Source organism: Salmo trutta, chromosome 5, assembly GCF_901001165.1.
Source record: "Salmo trutta chromosome 5, fSalTru1.1, whole genome shotgun sequence".
NCBI lineage: Eukaryota > Metazoa > Chordata > Actinopteri > Salmoniformes > Salmonidae > Salmo > Salmo trutta.
Window position 1 is genome coordinate 42,345,820 of NC_042961.1, and position 21,981 is coordinate 42,367,800.

At 44.4% G+C, this 21,981-nt stretch overlaps 1 protein-coding gene and 1 non-coding gene across 5 annotated transcripts; both read right to left on the minus strand.

The window, feature by feature from the left end:
- Nucleotides 1–591: 591 nt before the first annotated feature.
- Nucleotides 592–21,367, minus strand: LOC115194198 (E3 ubiquitin-protein ligase DTX1). Of its 4 annotated transcripts, none has more exons than XM_029753668.1 (10): nt 21,226–21,367; nt 18,975–19,110; nt 16,499–18,605; nt 15,609–15,823; nt 11,568–12,678; nt 4,568–4,629; nt 4,075–4,236; nt 3,590–3,972; nt 3,340–3,429; nt 592–3,220 (listed from the first exon to the last, which is right to left on the minus strand). In XM_029753668.1, exons 4-10 carry the CDS (start codon nt 15,814–15,816, stop codon nt 2,990–2,992), a joined length of 2,247 nt encoding a protein of 748 aa, XP_029609528.1. In that variant the 5' UTR covers nt 15,817–15,823; nt 16,499–18,605; nt 18,975–19,110; nt 21,226–21,367; the 3' UTR covers nt 592–2,989. The 4 variants fall into 4 exon arrangements, with proteins under 4 accessions (XP_029609528.1, XP_029609529.1, XP_029609527.1 ...); XM_029753669.1 differs by having other exon boundaries at nt 17,087–18,605; nt 21,226–21,365; XM_029753667.1 differs by lacking the exons at nt 16,499–18,605; nt 18,975–19,110; nt 21,226–21,367 and adding an exon at nt 16,006–16,316 and having other exon boundaries at nt 11,568–12,639.
- trnaa-cgc (transfer RNA alanine (anticodon CGC)) lies at nt 17,108–17,179 on the minus strand. The gene has a single exon. It is a non-coding gene; the product is annotated as a tRNA-Ala (tRNA).
- Nucleotides 21,368–21,981: the final 614 nt, after the last annotated feature.

Consider the following 21,981-nt stretch of genomic DNA (forward strand, 5'->3'; position numbering starts at 1 on the left):
ATCCAGACTACTAATCCAGAGCTCAGACTAATCTAGAGATAAACTGTTCCTCGTAGTTTCGCATGGTTAGACTGACCATGTCATGTCAATAGAATGAATGATCTGGGGACAAACCTTAGAATTACTGTATTTCCGAAAGGCACTTGCCCATCGGGCAAATCAGGAGTACATTTATGGTCACTTGCCCATATATACTTACATGTAGAAATGCCATAAATTGGCCGTATTTCACTTTAACGATGGGGAGGAGCCAGAAAGTCCCGTGTGGCTCAGCTGGTAGAGCATGGTGTTTGCAATGCCAGGGTTGTGGGTTCAATTCCCACGGGGGACCAGTACGAAAAAAAAAGAATGAAATGTATGCATTCACTACTGTAAGTCGCTCTGGATAAGAGCGTCTGCTAAATTACTAAAATGTAAAGTTTAGGGTTAGGCTACTGGAATTCTTGCAGTTTGAGTAGGGAAAACTGCCCACCTTGCCCGACTGTTCAGTATACTTGCCCCGGCCAATATGGAAACCCTTAATGTCAATCCCTGCATAATAGGTACATACATACATACATACACCCACACGAAAAGACACCAACACTGTAATCATAATACTGTTATTTTAATTGTCCCACTGTTACTTTAAATGCAAGTCTTTTGTAGTTCTATACGTTACTACTTTCTCTGCCATCATAGTTCTCAACGTCATTCGTTCTCGCCATTACAACTTTTACAAAGGTTTTATTAACAGTTTTTATTTTACAAAGTGGTCATGAGCCTTGAGCCGTTGTTTTATTCCCATTGACGGACATGTAGTCAAACTGTGCCTGGGAAAGGAAATTACATTTACCAAACTGAGCAGTGCAAGAACTGAATAGACATAAAACATGACTACATAAAGTCCTGCATAACACATCCAAACCAGCTGCTGGCATCATTGGGGAGGGGGGGATACAGGGTCACATGACATGTGCCAAATGCAGTACCCTAACCCACAAAGTACAATACAGCAGTCATGTGATGGATATGTAGACTTCATGTAGTCATACAGCTGTAAAATGTGGCTAAACAATACAAAGTAAAAAAAATGTGATTTAGATATGCCACTTACAAAAAAAACAATTAGATAAAAATTATACAAAAATAGAGCACAATAAATAAAATTAATTAAGTATAGAGTTACGTTATAACCGTACCTTTAAAAAATGTTTAATGTAAAGTTGAATACATAAACACACACACACATACAGAAAAAACATAAACTATAAATGTTGACCTACCATTTGCATGTTAACACACACACTCAAACATATTGTCAATAGTCCCGCTTTATAAGCAGGTCCGTCATGGACCTAACACAAACCGACTGGACCGTTTGACCACAGGTTAGATCGACGACAGAGCAAATCTTTGTACCTCCTTACAGCAAAAACAACAGAAGGTTCGCTTTTCTCAGAGACGAATGAAGCTGGTGTCTAAAAGAAAGAAAATTAAACCCAAAGTAGTTTTAACTGTTAGATATAACTTCTTAAGGTCATGCCTAACTTTCCATGTTTCCTTTTGACTGAAGGAATAAAGAAAGATGATGCTCTGTGCAGTGCAAATCTGACCTCTGGTGGCAGGTCCAATCATAGCTTTATATCTGATTTAATTCCTTCTGGGGGTGCATCTCAATAGTCTAGTGGCCTTCCCACCCCCCCATCCCTGTTCATTCATCTGCATTGATGTGAAAGAATCGGAGAGGAAGCTATGTAAGACTATTGAGATGCACACATGGTTCGAAGAGGACTCTCATTTTGTGCTTTTAGGCTCACCCACCCCATCGAGAGGGTTCCCAAATCATTAATACTGAAAGTGACTGGCAACGGATGAGTCTTAAATCGTCCGAGGTAAAAACTCAGATATTAACACACACCCACAGAGGCTTGTAATATTTAGGAGCCCTCTCGAGGAAGACTCAAGCTTGACTCATTTCTTTACAATGTCACATATAGAAAATAATGCTATAGCAATCAAACAGACAACGTTAACAAGGTAAAAACAAAGTGGAATGTAAAAATGATAAACTCAACCGAGCCAATATATACCTACTATTTAAAATGTACAATGCATTTTTAAAATGATACAGCAATTAATAAAATACAGAAGAAAACCTAGAGGCAAAGGGAATGTATTTTTCAATAAGTACCACTAGAGGGCATTACACATTCATGCTCACACATCCAGTCATAAACATGAAATATTTTGAATGTTCTCGGTAACGTTTTCTGTAATGACAGATGTGTTACTCTGCTGCCAGTGGTCTAATACTTTTTGCCCTCTACCATTCATTAGCCCATCTATCATATCCCCACTAATACCCTTTTTTAGCGCTCATCCTACCACTTACAGCAGCTCTGGTAACTTGGTTCACCATTGAATTCAATTGGACCAATACAGATTCCGTACATTCTTGTCGAACTCTCACAGTGTAAACAACAGCTTCTGTCCAACACTGAATTGTATGTGCACTGTTGCCTCAAACGTCTCACTGAATGACATTTTGTGACGCCACCATTAATGTAGCAGAAATAAACTAAAACATTCCATCATACACCCGACCCATGCAGCCGAGCCACAGCCCACCTGTTCAGAGGGTGTTTGATGTTGTACCTCAGTCAGTGTCGCTAGAAACTACAGTCAGACAGTCGATTTGTCTGTTTCTCTATTTGTTTAATTTTCCGTTGGTTCTTTTTCTTGGCTCATCTTTTCACCGGTTCAGTCATTTCTTCTCGTATGCAGTCTTTCAGGCATTCGGTTTCTGTTGCTGTCACAGTTGCGCTATCTGTGTTAATTTCTGTATTTCTCCCTCTTTTTTTTATACATATTCATTTGTCTATTTCTTCTCATCTCTGTTCCATTGTGTCGCTCTGAGTCTGTATGTTCATTGTTTAAGCTCCGTCTCAAGTCTCCAGAGTCAGAACAAGTCTCTGTGTTGCCGTTTCCCCATTGACCCGTCTTTAGCTCAGTCTCTGGGTAGGCACTCCTCCTCTGTGATCCCCTGGGCCTTAAGCTCCTCCAGAACGTTGTCCAGGTGGCCTGGGTCGGGGTAGCCATGGCCTGTTAGGTTGGAGCCAAACTCAGTCTTGTGATGCACTTCGTTCCAGATGACCGTGTCCGACTCGCCCGTGGTGCTGGACGTGCCCACTGAGAAGATGAGCCGGCGGTCCCATGCCACCAGCAGCAGCTTCAGTACCTAGGGGGAAAAAAAGAGTGAAAGAAAAAAAGGGATGGAAAGGTTAGCTACACAACCCAGTCATTTCATCTACAGCAAACCAGTACAAAATAGTGAACAGGAAGTCAGCTGCTGTTGACCTTGCGTCCCTTCTCGCTATCAGGGAGGTAGCAGTGTCGGGGGAATCCCCGGGCGGTGAAAGGCTTGCCCGGGTTCGGGTGCTCAGGCCCCTGGGAAAAGGTGAAAGGGATTAGAATATGAATAATCATGCACAGTCAATGGGTGAATTCTAACTATGCACAAAGGAGTGAATTAACGAGAATGCCCATCATCTTGTATTTACAGTACATCAGATGTGTGTAGTATGTGGATGGGCAGTAAGGCTGTTACCTGGATGCCGGGGGGGATGTTGTAGATGATGCGGATGGTCTTGCAGTCAGGGTGGCCGGGCAGCGAGTGGGGGATGACGTGGTACTCCATCTTGCCCGGTGGCTGGTTGCCCGTCTTCACGCCGTAGATGGTCTTGCAGGTAGGGCACTGTAGGCTGCCGTCCTTGTTGCCGTTGTTGTACATGGCCACCAAGCACTGCAGGTGGTACTGGTGCCCACACTGAGCCAGGCGACCAACCGACTCTGCCCGCTGGATTCCCCCAACTCCGGGGCCCTTGTATCCCGAGGGCCCAGCCAGGGCCTCCATGCAGATAGTGCAGTCCTCCTCTGGGGGGTTGCGGACCTTCTGAAGGTACCTCTTCACTACTTCCTCAGGGGTCTTGCCTGAGGGAAAGTGATGAAAGAGACATTGTTAGTGAATTAATCACTGTGACCCACATTTCCTATGTTGGGGGGTGTGTGTGTGTTTATGGGCGCTACACCCACCTTTGCGAGCCTGCTTCTTGGTGGTCTTGCGGCAGCAGTGGCCTAGGCCGGGGACGGGCTTTATGTCACTCTTGCTAACGGGTGGGGGGTGGAGCACCAGCTTGGGAGGGCGGGTCAGACAGACAGGAAGTCCTGCAGCGCTCATCAGGATCCCTGTAATACCTAGAGACAACCAGCAGTGGGAGCAATGAGACTCCTCCATCACTGTCTATTGAGCTTAACTCAGGTAGACACTGGTCCATCATAAGCTACACTCATTCTCTATTTATGGGTCCCATTAACAAATTAAGCCTGATTCTCTGTAACACTGTCTATCATTATTAGATAAAGTGACGTTGACCGCTAAATGACCAAAATAGACCTAGTAAATGAAGACTGAAAATGGGCTTTAGACACTGGTACAAAGTTCCCCAATAGCTCGACTAGGAAACATAGCTTCCCAGGCAGCTTCAAGCTTCTTGTTTTGATATTAAGACTTAATGGTTGTTCTTACCTGCCAATGCAGGGTGGACAGGGCTAGATCCATTGAGGTTCTTCACAGGAACTGTTGGGACACTGAAACATAACACACACTTCAGAACACACACACCTAGCAGACACAAAGGATTTCACTGTAAGGTCTACCTACACCCGTTGTATTCGGCGCATGTGACAAATAAAATGTGATTTGATTTTGAAACAATCAGAGGTAAACTTCAGGTGAGCGATGACCACGGTGTCTGGTGTTTTCTGCGTCAAGGGTCATACCATGTCAGCAGGTCAAAGAGGTTTTGCTGAGCCACGTTGTTGGCGCGTTGACACGTCGCTACGCCACCCAGGACTCCCCTAGTTGTCTGAGCCATGACTGAAAACAACAACCCTCACCTGAGCCAACACTGCTTTCAGAAAATCATGATTGTTAAGATTCAGAATGTTTGTTGGCCAGTTGATTAATTTCATCTTAATTCCGATCAACACAGGAATGGAATACCACTCTTATAGAAAAATGCCATGCCCAATATAACTGACATGAATTGAAACAGAGTTCAACAGCCAGGATTGAAATGACCCATCATTCCCTACAGCCTTCTCTATACTACAGTTATTCACATCCAACATTGTCCCACTGTCAGACAACTGAAAAAAATACTTGTAAGCATTTGTCATGAGCCTCCACATTGTTCACAATATGATCCAAACAGAAACCGTACTGACTAGGTGTTCAATTTCATTATTGTCATCTTGACTTTGATTGTGGGGTTTACTTCCCAGCTGAAATCTGCAAACCCCTCGGGTACCAATTAAAATCGTATCCCAAAGAAGATTTTCACTATCGCTTCTCCAAACTTTAATCTTCCTCAATCCTCTCTTCCGTCTCCTTTCCAAATCTCAATAATAAATCCTCGTCGAGTGTGTATATCCTCAGATACGCTGCATCTCCCTGCTCCAGTCTCCCTGCTCCAGTCTCCCTGCTCCAGTCTCCCTGCTCCAGTCTCCCTGCTCCAGTCTCCCTGCTCCAGTCTCCCTGCTCCAGTCTCCCTGCTCCAGTCTCCCTCTCCTCTCTCTGTCAGTAGGTGTATGAATGTCTCATATTCCTCTGCCTTTTACAGTATAGGGATTTTCCATCCGTTGACGTCACCACACTGAGATTACCTGCCAATTAGCAAGTCACAGTGCACGGCTGCCATACGGCTGACAGACACCAGCGCACACTGGAGTAACGGCATTAGCCGAGGTCACCCCCTCTAGCCTTACACGCTGTGAGGGAATGCTGTGGGTTTTCACTGAGGGATATTCTGTGACATAAAGCAGAGGCGTGGATTGGTATTGGGTGATTAACCGAAAGTACTTTAGGTAGAGAATATTACTTGTGACGTTTACCCCCCCCCCCGCACACATAAAACCTAAACATGGGAATGTTATAAAGGCTACATTTAGTCCAATGATTCATCCACATTGTTTCAAATAGTTACTGAAAAAAATACTGTTCGCTCATCACCAACTTGGATATTTCTTAGCAGCTTTCTATTGTTGAAGACAACAGAGCACTGCACTGAACAACTGTGGCTCATTTGTTGTGTATAGTATGATCTCCAAGGTCTATTCCCCAACAGAGGTATTCCTCATCTGCACATTTCAAATCAGTTACACCCTCACCAGTCCCTCTTTGAACATTTTTGGTAACACTTTATTCGGAAAGCCCCTTGCCAAAACAGATGATCTAGTATAGATGTTCAGGAAGCACGATTGGTTTCATTTATCGAGTGCGTCAGCTGCAACATATTACAACAAATTTGAAAGCCTGAGTGGCTGAGGAGAGTAAACCAACGATTACATGTCAACAGTACCTGTAGGCGACTATCCAAATAAAGTGGGACCAATGTGGTCTTTCAACCGTACACTTTCCAGACCCTCAATTCAACTGTAGGCCATTTCCCAAGTAACCAATCAAGGCTAAACCCCAAAATGAACCCCGTTCCGGCGGACGATGTGGTTGGTGGCATCCCCAACTTGGCTTACAGTTAGAGAAATACAGAGCAGTTCATTGGGTCACCGGTCTTGTGTGTGGTAAACAAGTGACTGTCTGGGTGCTCTCGCCCTGTGTTCTCTCACAGGTACGAAGATGTGGGCGATTGAAAAGCACCTTGTGAACTGGAGCAGACGGCATAAACACATTGGAGAGCACGCTTCGTGCCAGGGAGCGGACGTGCAAGGTGTGAGATACGGAAGGGGGGAGGGTGGAGGAGAGGGGAAAAGAGTGGTGGAGAGAGGTAGAGCGAAAAAGTGGGGAGGACTTGGGAGTTAACTATGTGGTTTGGTCACGTTTGTTTGATCCCTGGTTAATCTAAAAGCTTTAGTGGACTTTCTGTCTGATCCATTCAAGAGGCTGCTATGGCGTATAGGACACGAATAGTCACACACAGCCATAGGAAACATACAAAACCTACAGGCTCCAAAATCACATGTCGTGGGTCAGATCCTAAAACAACTGTCTGGTTCACAGATACCTGGCAATACAAAGTGCCTGGACCACTGATGCCTGGACCACTGATGCCTGGACCACTGATGCCTGGACCACTGATGCCTGGACCACTGATGCCTGGACCACTGATGCCTGGACCACTGATGCCTGGGCCACTGATGCCTGGGCCACCGATGCCTGGGCCACCGATGCCTGGGCCACCGATGCCTGGGCCACCGATGCCTGGGCCACTGTGCCTGGACCACTGTGCCTGGACCACTGTGGCTGGACCACTGTGGCTGGACCACTGTGGCTGGACCACTGATGCGCACGTGACGGGGGAGAAGGGGGTTGACCCTGTAACGTCATCGGTTAATCTCTTGACGTGGTCGACCATGCCCAGGAAAATAAAATTCACTTGTTAACCATCGGTCATCGTCCCACCTACTCACTTCAGGTCTTCCAAGGACAACTTCCCAAATAAACACGAACAGAGAGTTTACAACTATGTTATGAAGCGCTGAGTGAGGCTGACATAATGAATCAATTCAACATATTGGGCCAGTGGTCCTGGACAGAGATTAAGCCTAGTCCTGGAAGAACTTTGAATGGAGATTGGAGAATCTGTCCAGAAAACTGGTCCAATATGTTTCTCCTACGTAATAAAATTGCATATTTGGATGAGCTTATAAAGGGTTTGGGAGGGTGGGGGGCTCAAGTCCATTGTAGCAGAGCCAATTGAAGATTGAACTTGAATTATATAAGAATCCCCCCCCCCAAAAAAAAAAAAAAATGGTGGCACTGAGGTTTCTTAACTCTATTTTTGAGGAAAGCGACAGCTGGTTTACAAGTGAATCTTTTGGTCCATGTTCAACGTCAGAGATTTTTTTTAAATGACGTCACACAGGTGTTTGTTTTTTCCCCCTTCACACGCCTGTTCTACCTCCCTTTTATCCCCCTCTGTGTGTCAGTGAACCTGGCATGGTAACTGTTACAGTGTGTGTGGGTCAGTGGAACAGTCTAAAGTTGTTTGTCTGCTGTGCATTACTAGAAATGATTTTGTTACTCTGGGTACGTTCGTTATAATATGAATAAATAAAATCATAAAATGTGTATAAAACATAAAATAACTCTAAACAATAACATGAATACTCAAATCATATGTTTTGAGGAGTATACACTGGCAAAATACTAATTCAACGCAACTGATGAGGCTTTTAGTTCCCCTCTGGGAAGCTAATACTAGGCAACTAAATACCAAATATGCACTTTAAAACGATCTTGTTCGGTTAACAAAGGTCTAGGTAAGTGCAATATTGAATATATTCAGATTTTTGCCCAAATCCTAATGTAAGATCCCATGTAGTCTAGTTTTCATGTAAATCTTCCATTGAGGTTTCATGTACATATTCTATTGACATCAATGCATGACTGAGTTAGAGCTGAGCACATGCAACTCAAGTTAGGATTCGGCCCTAAGTGATGAATGTGGTCTATTAGGAAAAAAAGCATCTCGGCCTCCCGAGTGGTACAGTGGTCTAAGGCACTGCATCACAGTGCTAGCTGTGCCACTAGAGATTCTGGGTTCGAGTCCAGGCTCTGTCGCAGCCGGCCGCGACCGGGAGACCCATGGAGCGGCGCACAATTGCCCAGCGTCGTCAAGGTTAGGGGAGGGTTTGGCCCGGCAGGGATGACCATGTCCCATCGACCACTAGCGACTCCTGTGGCGGACACGGTCGCCAGGTGTACGGTTTCGTTTCCTCTGACACATTGGTGAGGCTGGCTTCCGGGTTAAGTGGGCATTGTGTCAAGAAGCAGTGCGGCTTGGTTGGGTTTTGTTTCAGAGGATGCACAGCTCTCGACCTTCGCCTCTCCCGAGTCCGTACGGGAGTTGCAGCTATGAGACAAGACTGTAACTACCAATTGGATACCACAAAATTGGGAGAAAAGGGGTACTTAAAAAAAATATATAATAATTTAAAAGCGTCTTACTAAAACTTGATTTAACTTCTGAGGCAAACGACACCGAGAAACAATTGAAGATAATTTCGTCAAGTGAATTCTTCTGGAAGCCACAAAAAAGACCTAAAAGCTGCCCTCTCATAAAACTGTATCACTTGACAAAAATGATAATTGAAAAGTAATTAATAAGCAAGTTATCACCACTTCCTGGCCTGCAAGCTAGTCTTCCACAAATAGCTGACCCTCCACAAGCTGGCCTCCCACGAATACATCTCTCAGCCTCTGACACCAGACTTCAATAAGCTGTCTGTCTGGTAAAGCTCAAGTTCTGACGACTCAACGACTCAAACTGAATTCTTCCGCTGCTCTACGTTCGCTACATACTTCAGTCAGACTGCCATCACTGAAGTCGTTTGTGGTGACGTCAAAATGAGGGGTACAAAGCAAAGTCATCAACAATTGGATCATCTCTAACCAATCAGAGTATCAAAGCCAATGACGAACTTTCAAAACGTCGCTTTACCCACGTGTGTCCTGGCTCTGGCCCAACCCATCGGTTTCTGGGACCAATCAGACGGTCTAGAATGTATTTCCAATCTAGAAATCACCGGGGAGGTACTCTGATCCGGATTCATTGCGGAGAGGAAACTAACGTCCGTGGGCGTGGCTCTTGGCCAGGCAACAAGTCCTCAGCTCTTCACAGTGAGTTGGTCACGCGGTGAACAATGCCCTCTAGTGTTAAGAGGAGATCATTGCTACACTCCCTCACAATAACACATTATTCACACAGAGCCAGTAACTGTGTCAATATTGATACTCGCTCTGCGAGCATATGCTCAGGTGGCAACTCGTCTATATGCGTGTGTGGATTACCGAAGTAACTGCTACCTCTCTGTAAACAAAACTCTACCGCTGTTGTCCTTTGCCAGGACCCCATTCCACACAGTCTCTTGCACCCAATCCCCCTATGCACAGATTTGAAAACCTTAGACAGGAGATATGGCGCTATTATCCCATTGTTTAAACCTCTCTCTCTCTCCTATCCTTTCCGAACTACACAAGTGCTCGCTTGGGTAGTGGCTCAGTATGGCATCACCCCAAGACCCTAACCCTAGACCCTTTTCATTGGCCCCTCTGAAGTATAGGGTTGGTGAAAGCAATATGGTAGTTGTTGAAACCGAGTCCCCCGGGCACTGGGCACACAAACTGAGACGCAGCCTTGTGTCTACAAGACTGGAGCCGTCTGCCTCCAACTACCCCCATCCCCTCCCCCCCTTCCCAATCCCTCCTCAACCAAACTTCCCCTATTAACAGGTCTCATGTCTCCAAATCCCCCACCTCTATATATCAACATCACATTCATTCTCAGGGCCAACTCCCCAGCAAACAGTCCCATAGGCCATAGTGAAGCAGCTTTGCCTTCTCAGGGTAACAAGTGGGACAGCAGTCACTACAGCTTTGAGTTCCCCTCGTACCCCCTGCCCTGAGAGCCCCCTGCCTCTGTCCGTGCCCCAGCATTGTTTTGGAAATGGGAACCAGGCCTCGGCTGTGCCCACAATGGTTACCACGGAGACAGCACACATACACACCAGCGAGGGCAGAGGGGCCTCTAGGAATGAGAATAGGCCTGGGAACTGGGTGTGTAGAGATGATGTCAGTATTACAACAGTAGCACTAAGCATGTCATGAGAGTACTGGGGAGGTTGTGTGTGGGTGTGTGTGTATGGGGGGGGGGTCAATCTATGCATGTAATGAGAAAACTATGCTTACCCCAAGCCCCCCCCCCCCCCAATCCACCCTCCTGGCTCTCAAATTCTAACTGGGTGAATCAAATCTGAGTGACACTCGTGAAAACGCAGCCTATTTCATATGAATGCGTTATGGAATTTCACATAGAAATGAACCAGCTAACAGAATGTGTCATAGGGATTAAAGGTTTATTAATGCTAATGGGGTGCTAATGTCAGATATGGGCAGTGATTATGGAGGCATGTCTACGCCAGTGGAAACGCTTTGGATCACAATGTTTAAATTCCTCGTCTATCCTTGATTTTCATACCTTGTGTTGCGTTTATCTGCGAGAGACAAGTCTATGTCGGGCGTAGTCCATCGTGTATTCGGATTGGGATTAACCATTGTATAGGCTACATAACATCACTAAGTCTCTCTCAACACTGAAATTCCCTTGTCTTCAGAAAGAATACTTTCTTTAAGCACTGTTTGGGACGATATCCAGTACAGATTGAGCCCAGTTCTGATATCGGTTCAAATGGAGACATAACTATGTATTAACAACATGTTCTTGTCCATCTTGCAAGTTGTGTAGATCAATGTTTGGGTCACGACGGACTTGTTTTGGGTTACGCCAAGAGACTGGACTGTCAAAGTAGACACAGACAATTCTAGTCACTCGCAGCACAAAAAACGTTTCAAAACCACTAGACGTGTGTGATATTGAGTGTGCTGCTTGTGGCATTAGATACCACATCATATCAGATAGACAAGTGTAGAGATATACTTCATAAAGGAGGTACACAGGAGGAGAATTTTTGTGAACTGTAGTGACATAACAGCTGGAGCAGTGACTCACCCGGAGGCGATGAGGGCTCTGGACTGGGCCATGGCGATGCGCTGCAGGGCGGGTCGGCTGAGCCCGGCGAGGCTGGCACGAGGCGGCAGGGGGGCTGCACAGGCCGCCGCTGTTGAAGACACGGGCCCCAGGACCCGGGCAGAGGGTGAGGGGGTGCAGGAGGAGGCTGCCGTGGAGATGAGAAGAGGGGCCGGCGCCGGCATCGACGGAGGGCCGGAGGACGCCATGGAGAAGGAAGTGGAGGGAGGAAGAATGGCACTGGACGCGATGGAGGAGGGTGGAGGCGGTGGAGGAGGCGGAAGGGGGGGTAGAGGCGGGGGAGGGGGCCGGGTAGAGGTGAGGGAGAGTGCGGCGGTGGCCGAACCCAGGAGGGAGAGCGAGGGGGCGAAGCCGCTGCCGACCCCTACACCACCGCTAGCCCCGCCCGCGGACGTCCTGTGGGGGGACAAGGACCTGGACATGGAGGAGGGGGGGCGGGGGAGAGTCAGCGAGTAAGACCCCCCCATGGCCGAGTAACCACCACCTAGTTTGGGGCTAGGCAGCTTGTTCTGAGGCGGCCTCCTGCCCAGGGTGTGAGCCGTCGCCATGGCGCCTGCCTTGACGCTCAGGACCAGCATGCATTGCTGACAGGCGCAGGGCTGGCCCAGCGATGTGATGGCAGAGGCCGGCAGGGCGCCGCTGGGGTAGGCGCTACCGTTCCCGTTCCCCATGCCCACTCCGGAAACCCCCACCCCAGGCAGTCCTCCAGGGCTTGGTCCCCAGGCGTGGTGTGTCTTGGGAAGGGGCCCAGACACCAGAGGGTAAGCCAGGTCGGAGCGGCGTTGGATGCGGCGGCAGCGCTGCGTCTGCCCGTTGATCTGGGTCATGCTCTGAAAGTCGATGAGGTAGCAGAAGCCCAGTGCCGCCAGGTCTAGCCAGGGCTGCTGACGGTCGCGTGCTGCCTGGATGGCAATGCCCACCTCTGTGTCGTAGGCTGTCCACGAGCCTGTGTCGTTCTCCCACTCCCACAGCCAGCCCTGGCCCGGCGCCGACGTGGGGTCGTAGAAGCTGCGGCGCACCGGTCGGAGGGTACCTGGGGTAACGGTAGAGAGACGAGGGTCACGCCACAGAACTACAGAGAGGGGAACACAAGAAGGACCTGTTCCAGAAGACCTTTCAACTAACCACATTCAGTCATAACACAACACCTATGACATTTGTTCACAATACCGATGACATTTGTAGCACAGTGTAGTAATAGACATACATTGACACAAATTACTATTGATATGACCTGTTCAAGTGAAATAACTTTTTATTCATGCTTTTATGTTTTTTTAATTAGTTGGTTGACAGCACCTTTTTTGTTGGTCTATCTAGAAGGGTTATTTTTTAAAAGGGTTATTTTTACCTGGAACCAAAAAGGGTTCTCTTATGGAGCCAGCCGCAGAACCCTTTTGGAACCCTTTGTTCTATGAGTGCAGATGAGCTAAATGTTCTGTAGGCCCTGCTGTAATAATTGTTGTAGACAAGCAAATTACACCACCACCAAATTTGATAAAATCGGTGTGTTCACTAAGAATTTGGGCAAACAGGCTGCCCCTGGTAACAGCAAACCATGTTCTGGATTGTGATTGGTTGCTGGCCTTGGTTGGGCTCAGAGCTGGTCATGTTTGCTTTCCCAGTCCAGAGACTTAACTCCACGAATGTTCAAAAAAAACGTTCAGTCCATATCAAATGTCGTCCTATTACCTGGGATTCAAAGAATTTCGAATCCTGGGTTTAACTCATTTATACTCCCAAAAAGTCTTATTAAAGTGAGCATGACTGGCAGACAATGAATGACGGTTGCTTTTTTTAATGAAGAACACATTTTGAGAGAATAAATCCGGAGTGCTTGAGATGCCAAGCTGCAATAGAAAGCTACATCTTCAAATAAAAAGACATAAACCAATATAAATGTATCTATAAACACAGTTTTCTGTTCAAAACAATAGGGTTTGAATGTAAAGAATACATGAACATACTTATTGAATTATGTAATAGACGTATAACAATGCAACAGAGTCATTTTTCCATCGTATCTGAACTCAACCCAACTACCCCCTTTTCTCTCAATGACCTCAGACTTCTGCAATTCATCTCATCCCCCTCCTCCTTTCACCTCCCTCTGGTTTTGGGACAGGGGAACCCTACCCCCCTCTCTCCCCACAGCTATCCCCGTCTGGGAAGCAGGCAAACCGCACAAAAGTGTTTGTCAGCCAAAGTGTTGAGAAGGGCGGCAGAGTCAAAGTTAGACGTCTGACAATTCTTCCCTTTGTGTTGTCGCCCACTTTCCTCACTTCATTGTGTGAAGACGTCTCTCAGTCTGGAGGGCTGGATACAATCAGCCATAGCATTAATAGCCTTTTTAAGAGTTTTGGGGTGAAGTTCAGATAGCCAGTCATAGGTGAGAGTAAATACAGTAGTTTTACTTTGGATATTTGCTGCTCACGAGAATGAATGTGAGACTTGCAGTTGCACTGTGAATGTGAACCCAATCCAGGATTGGAGGCATTTGTACACATGGTTTGGGTATGTGTCATGAAAGTAGTGTGTAGGATACACACTTTTGATTTTAAGAACAATGTTCTTGAGATCAAAAGGGGAACAAGCTAAAAATCGATGCCAATTTTCCCTCAACATTCTCATCTTTATTCATGATCATGTTTTGCATAATAACTCATAATGAGAACAGCTCATCCATAACTGTGCCCTACATATACTGTAGATGTCCACTCACACACAACAACCACCCAGCTAGCACATTTGGTTGCTTGGAAGTTGGGAGCACATATATTTTTGGTTTCACATTGGTTGTGGGAACAAAGCCATACGTTTCCTGACCGGAAAATGTAGAACCCTCTGTGGAAAGGGTTTCACATGGAACCAAAAATGGTTCTACCTGGAACCAAAAAGGGTTCTCCTATGGGGCCAGCCGAAGAACTCTTTTGGAACCCTTTTTTCTAAGAGTGTGCCATGACATCATGCACTACACATGCTGGTATCTAAAAATACATCTATGGAAATATGTGTAAAGCAACTAAATTGGGCAAGGAAAACTGCACTTAAGTGTGCTCAAACAGTTGTCACTTATCAGGGGCCATATGTATCAAGCGTCTCAGAGTATGAGTGCTGATCTAGGATCAGGTCCCCTCTGTCCATGCAATCTTTTTTGATTGTGATCTAAAAGAACTGATCCTAAATCAGCACTCTTGTACTGATACACTTGATACATACTGCATCTGTAGTCTACAGTACATACAGTAAGACTGGAAGGTGGTTCGTCTTCTGTGCTCACTACCTCAAGGGCTGTGAGTGTACAGTGTGTCACTGCCCAGCTAGCACATAACGTTCTGAGAACCATATGTTTCTTAGTGTTTGGTGAGAGCGTGGTTGTCCGATGGTTATTTTGCATACAACTTTCCTGGAATGGTGTAGGATAGTTGCTTGGCTTTGGAACATACTAAGCTCATTTAAAGAACTTGACAAAAAAAGAAATTCTTGGTACTTTTAGGTTCTAGATAGACAGACAGAAAAAAAGGTGCCATCCATCTATCTATCTAGGATACTATTCTGCCCCTACCCATGCTATGCAGATCCAACATCGAAAAATTATAACAATGATGATGCTGAAAGACTCTTGTGAAAGAATGTTTAGTGAAATGCAAAACACATGATCATGAGAAAAACATAAAATAAGTGGAGGCAGTTAATAAACAAGGCCTTGAAAAATATATGTGAACTATACACACACACACACACACACAACTATACATGCACACATAGGCTAGTTTGCATAAGATGCGGTAGCCTATCAAACAAGAACATAAAGGCTGTTATTAAACCATATTATTTTGGTTCTATGGGGTAACTGGATAGTGCAGGCTATTGTACTGATATGTTGTAGGCCTATGCTACATTATCGGTTTCACTGCGGTAATAACACTGTAATAGCGGAGCGCCTATATTCACATTCCCTCAATACACATTTGTCATGGTCGTCAATCACATTAGTCATACCTGTATCTTGTCGGAACTGGTGCATGGAATGCAAGTCGATGATGTAGGGCGAGAGGCGAGAGTCCACCTGGCCTAAGACAACACTACCACCCCGTGGGTCGTTGCGGATGACTGCCTCGATGTGGTGAGAGACGGCCGGGCTGTAAGGCCGCCAGCGCCCGTGCTCGTTCAGCCATTCCCATACCACCACGGCCGACGCTAGTAACATCCTACGCCTGCAAAATAGAATAGCACAAATGCATTTTTAGGTGGTTTTCTTTTGACTATGTCTCATTCTACGTACATATCCGTGCGCAGCTGCATCCATCTTGAGCCATTTGCAAGCTAGGATAGGCTTTCGAGATATATTTAGCCTATAATATCAGCGTTGCTCTGTCAACCTGTAAGTGGCGCCTACCTTCCATGTTGATATTCTGTACAGGTGCAACAATATTTCGTTTTTTTGTTCAAGCGAATCAATAAATCATTAAAATCGTTGTTCATAGGCAGGGGGGAACAAACAGGTTCGTTGCATTTTAGCCTGTATTCAGAAAAATGGCGTGTAAATCATTTCTATGGCACAATCAGTTTTGGTGTGTGAAGATGCTGTGGTGGTGTGCTGAAGTGATGGGATGGATAGGCTACATCATACATCGACAAAGTGATTTAGTGTAACAAGTGGTTTCATTTTGCGACACTGTAGCTAGCTTATATGAATTTCTCATGCTATTATTTTAATACAATGTAACAGATACGCAGTGAGCTTCCACTGGTCACTGTAAAGACCAAAAACCCATGAACTGTCGAGAGTTCCACGGCTTTATTCCACTGTATATCCTTCACATTTTAGGAATATTGGTTTATTTGTAGGTAGGATATAGCCTAAAGTAAATCAATATAGACATATTTACCAACGCCGGATACTTTTAGTTCGCCTTCCGTAGGCTAACGTTACCTCCAATCAAAGCCAATCCAGTGTAGGCTAGGGTATTCTTGGTTTAGCTACTATCCATCTCGTTATGTTAGAAAGTATTGCCTATAGTAGTGCAAATCCAAGGCTGTTGCGAGAAAATGTGTTTAGGCTATTTGTTTGAATCGCCACGAAAGCCTGCATAGCCATGTCGTGCAATTGGTCCATGATGTGTCTTGGTTTTATGAGTGGGCTGCATTTAAACGCGAGGAACAGCTAGAAATAATTCCGTGGGCCATCCCCGGTCAAAAATATATTTTTTACAAAATGTTGCCATGAGTGCGTGGACAAGCATTTCAACCAGCCCTATCTATCAGCAAGAGGTAATGTAGCCAATCAAATTCCAGAAACAAAGCCCAATACTCCGCCCATGACTGAGCGGACAAGGAGGCACATTTTTCAAGCAGCAGTAGATCCAATTAAAACGTCGTAAATAAATTACATTATTACATGTTTTAATGTGGTAGAATGGCTTCAGCTCCGAATTATCACTTGGTGTTGTAATCAATAATTAATTGTGTAAGGTTACCTTTTCAGTAAAAGAAAACAGTGGAGATGCCGGGGATTGAACCCGGGGCCTCATACATGCGAAGCATGCGCTCTACCACTGAGCTACATCCCCATTTCCTGTAAAAAGATATTCAAAATAGAATATAAAAATCACAACAGGTAAATCTTAGGTAGATTAGGTTGTATGAAATTATATTTATGATTTAAAAATGTGAACGTATTATACACGAATTATTGTATGTGATTAAAAAAACTCAAGTAATAATTCGAATTAGGCCCTTTATTTCAATACAAACAGCTATTCCTAAAATATACAAAACACACAATACATTTTTTTATTTTTTTATTTAACCTTTAACCTAGGCAAATCAGATAAGAACACAATTATTATTTACAATGACGACCTACACGGCCAACCCCGGATGACGCCACCATATGGGATTTCCAATCACAGCTAGTTGTGTTACAGCCTGAAATCGAACCAGGGTGTCTGTAATGAGGCCTCTAGCGCTGATATGCAGTGCTTTAGACCCCTGCGCCACAAATAACCCAATAACAATAAGACTAATGCAGAAAACAGTGCCACCCAAAACCTGAGCTTTATCATATGAAACCTTTAAAAAAGCTTTTTAATATATCAAAAACATTCATATTGTTTAATGTATTCATTCTGCAATTGTTGCTCTTGTCAGTCCCTTTATTCACTTTGATTTATTCTTTCACACACTTTTGTCTCTGTTGCTCTTTGCTCTGATTGTTGTAACCTGGTTGTAACACTGGTTTGTAAGGTTTACAATTTACAATTATGATGATAATGATGACAAAACCTACTGTCAAGCACTATTGCTGTACAAAAATGAAATATGGAACTATTTTCCCTCACTGATCCTTCCCTCACAATGCAGTCACATCATCCTTGTCTCTGCCTCCCTCACTCCTCTCTTCAGACCAGATGGCACTACCAGAGAACTGATGCAGGTCTATCAGCAAACCTCCTCCTCCACTTTTTTCTCCTCCCACTGCTCCCTCATCACACTCTCCATCCTCTTTGCTTTCCCACTTTTCCTTCATATTCTCCTCTCTCTTCTCATGCGCTCTTATCTCTTCCTTCTCATCCGTGAGCTTTGCTCTCTCCCTCAGGTCATAGCCGCCCATGCTGGAGTAGTCATCCGACGAGTCATCCCCTGCGTCTTCCCTCTCATCGCCTTCCTCCTCCCCCTCACTTTCCCTTCCCTCGCTCCCTCTCTCCACATCCCTCGCTTCATTTTTGTGTTCCTCCTCTCTTATGGCCTCCTCATCCGTGCCGAGAGGCCACAGCCGGCGCCCAAGCCGCACTTCCAGGACTCTGACCCCACTCATGATCCGGTCCCTGGCCCCATCCTGCCCATAGATCAGTTGGCGGACTGTGTACTGGCCATTAGTCTTGCGGTTCAGCCACATGTACAGGGAGACCAGGAGGCAAACAAGGAAGACCAGGATGAAGAAGGCGATCAATACGTTTTTGGTGGATGTGGTTTCGTCATATACGTTGTCCATGCCTAGAAGTGAAGAGTAAAATTGGAATGACTGTTTAGACTGACATTTGAAAGGGACATTTGGTTGGGATCTGAACGCCAAATTAATCTGGATCTAAGGGGTTTTACACTGTCTGTATGATTCGGATCCTGAAGTGTTTGTTTGGCCTGATCTGCACTGTAACAATTATATTTCAATTGTCAAACCGAATTTAAATGGAATTGACCCCACCTTGACGGTCACAAAATACAAGTCTCTTAATCTAAAGCTGTTCAAGTCCAGTCATGCTTGGCCTGTTATTAGAACAAAGTAAATCCTCTCAGAATTTCAAAACCATAAATCCACCCTTATTGGGGTGAACGGGTTCAGATAGATTTGATTTCGCAACGTACCTCATCAAATAGTTCTCCGAAAAGTTGAAGGAATCCAAGGCCAAACTCTGCTGTGAAGGAGATCTGATTTTCTGGAAAATGAGGGTGCTCTTTTTTTCCAACTGGAGCTGATCCATACATAGACGTATTACTGGATCTGTAAATAAAGTATATGGACCATTAGTTACCTACTGCCCAAAACATGTCAATATCCATGCAGCAAAATCTTTAATGCAGAAAGTTACACCTTAAAGAAATATATGTGGCAGAAACGTAGATTTTCCCACACTTTTTTTAAAGGATAAATTGAGGCTTGTTTTGAATGCAGCCTGAAACCTGCCTATGAATAATAATACAATAAATGTGTTACGACACCACCAAGGTGTATATCCAGGTGTCATGGTGACTGTTTATGAATGGTTCTGACAGGTGTCATTTCATGGTAGTTGACGTGCCACGTCATTGTTGTATTGTGCTGTACACACTTACTGTCACTATATATGCAGCATCCCACACATTCAGACACAGGAAGTGTCTGTGAAGCCATGATTCTGCCTGAGTGACTCACTAACAGGAAGCCAGCGTACTCTCTCTCTCTCTCTCTCTCTCTCTCTCTGTCTCTCTCTCTCTCTCTGTCTTGCTCACTTTTTTTTACAGAGAATCTACATTTCCGCCCCACATATTTCCATCTACCATAGCGTCCTTCGCTTTATTACAGGTGACAGTTTTAATATGCATCACTGTATCCTGTATCAAAAGGTTGTCTGGTCCTCATTAAAGTCCTGTAGATCATTTAATTACTCCCTTTTAATTTACAAGGCTCTACTACCCAAGCTTCTAACCTACCTCACTTCACTGTTAAAATGTAAAAATATGAGACACCAAACCCGTTCACAGGGATGGTGACCTCTCAAGGTTCCACTAGTACATACCGATCTAAGTAAATCCGCCTTCAGTTTTAGTGCCCCCCCCCCCATTTTTGGAATAGCCTGCAAAACTCCCAACATCTAGACTCTGGTGCCTCTATGGCAGTTTAGGACTTTAATGTTGTATGAATTTAATGTGAATTTGCAACTGTTTGGATTCAATGTAAGTAATTGTATTTGTGATGTTTGAAGTTGTAGTGTTGATTCTGTAATTTGTAGTTTTTTATTTTTATTGATCATTTTGAATTTGTTGTATTGTAAATGAGACCCTGGTCTCAATAAATAAAAGTTTATTTTTTTTGTTGTTGTTTCAACTATTATATACATAGATATGGATGTCAACAAGTTATTTAAAAACGTAAGTTTTGCAATAAGTGTACCTGTTCCCTCTCCCTGGCCTGTGTGGATAACTGACACATTGAACACTAAATGAATATAATAAACAAGACTAATAAATTTTTCTAGTTCATACATGAATGCAATGGGATTCATGTATGTGGACTTGTTGTTTCATATGATGCACAAATGTGACATTCTGCTCATCAGATGAAAGTTATTAACAAAGCACAGCTAATCTCAACTAGATTACCAATTAGACTATGCAAAATATATATATATATATATATATACATTTTATTTAACCTTTATTTAACTGGGCAAGTCAGTTTAAGAACAAATTATTATTTATAATGACGGCCTACCGGGGAACAGTGGGTTAACTGCCTTGTTCAGGAGCATAACGGCAGATTTTTACCTTGTCAACTCGGGGATTCGATCCACAAACCTTTCGGCTACCTGCCGCCCCAAAATATGATAGTCAATCTTTTCTCTCTCTTTCTACATTTTACAATGACTTTACATTTCTGCATATGACCTTACACATTTTCACATGTAATAGGCAGTCATGGTACAGTATTGGCGCGGAGCATAGATGAATAAAGATCCCAGTGTGCAATGTGCTGTTAACATACTCCATCTGTTTGTCTATTACCTATGCACCATAAATTAGTACAGATAATGTAAATGTTTAAATCAAAAGCCCACTTGATATGGAAGTATTAACTACACTCTTTAGAACCGAATACAGATTCTTACTACATTTCTGAAAGTAAATAAAACAGGGACACGGACAAAGAGTTGGTGTGACAGAGAAAATAAAGACAGCGTGGAAGGAGAGAAACAGTGGTGGTAGGGAAGTGAGGAGGAGATGTGGAAAGAGATTGGGAGGAGAGTGTGAAGCGGAAGGATTATCATGGAGAGAGTGGAAATATGAGACAATAAATGTCAGATAGAAAACGGGAAATTTTAATTATGGTCAGTAGATTAAAAAAATCTATAAAACTCACCAATGTCTTGCTTTAAATGAACATGCTTTAGGATGGTTTTGAAAAAGATTAACAGACACCCAGAGAGGAAGCAAGAACTCACAGGCGTGTCAGTGGTGGAACTTTTTTTGACAAGCTAAGGGGATGCATAAATTTAAAGAAGGGCATGTAAGAAATAGAGCAGGAGGGGGATATAATGTGGGTGGGGAGAGAGACAGAGAGAGAGAGAGAGAGAGAGAGAGAGAGAGAGAGAGAGAGAGAGAGAGAGAGAGAGAGAGAGAGAGAGAGAGAGAGAGAGAGAGAGAGAGAGAGAAAAAGAGAGTAAAGCGCAGAGATTAGCAAATGTGTACCCAAATATAGAAAAGGGAGGTGTAGCGTGCTTTCAAGTATGACAGAAGGTGTGACAGTTGGTGTACAGGGTAAGGTTGTGGTTTGGTTACTTTTCAAGTAAACCTTTTCTAATATGTCTCCAATATGCTATGGAATGTATTTGTACAGCCATAGGAATTTAACAGCTGCAAAGGAACACACCTACAGTATGAACATACTGTACCTGCAAAGTTCAAAGATGCATAAAGTGAGCAAGTCATTGCAGTCCCGTGTGGCTCAGTTGGTAGAGCATGGTGTTTGCAACACCAGGGTTGTGGGTTCAATGCCCATGGAGGACGAGTATGAAAAGATTTGAAATGTATGCGTTCACTACTGTAAGTTGCTCTGGATAAGAGCGTCTGCTAAATGACTGTAATGTAAAATAAAGTGGATTAATGTAACTGGACC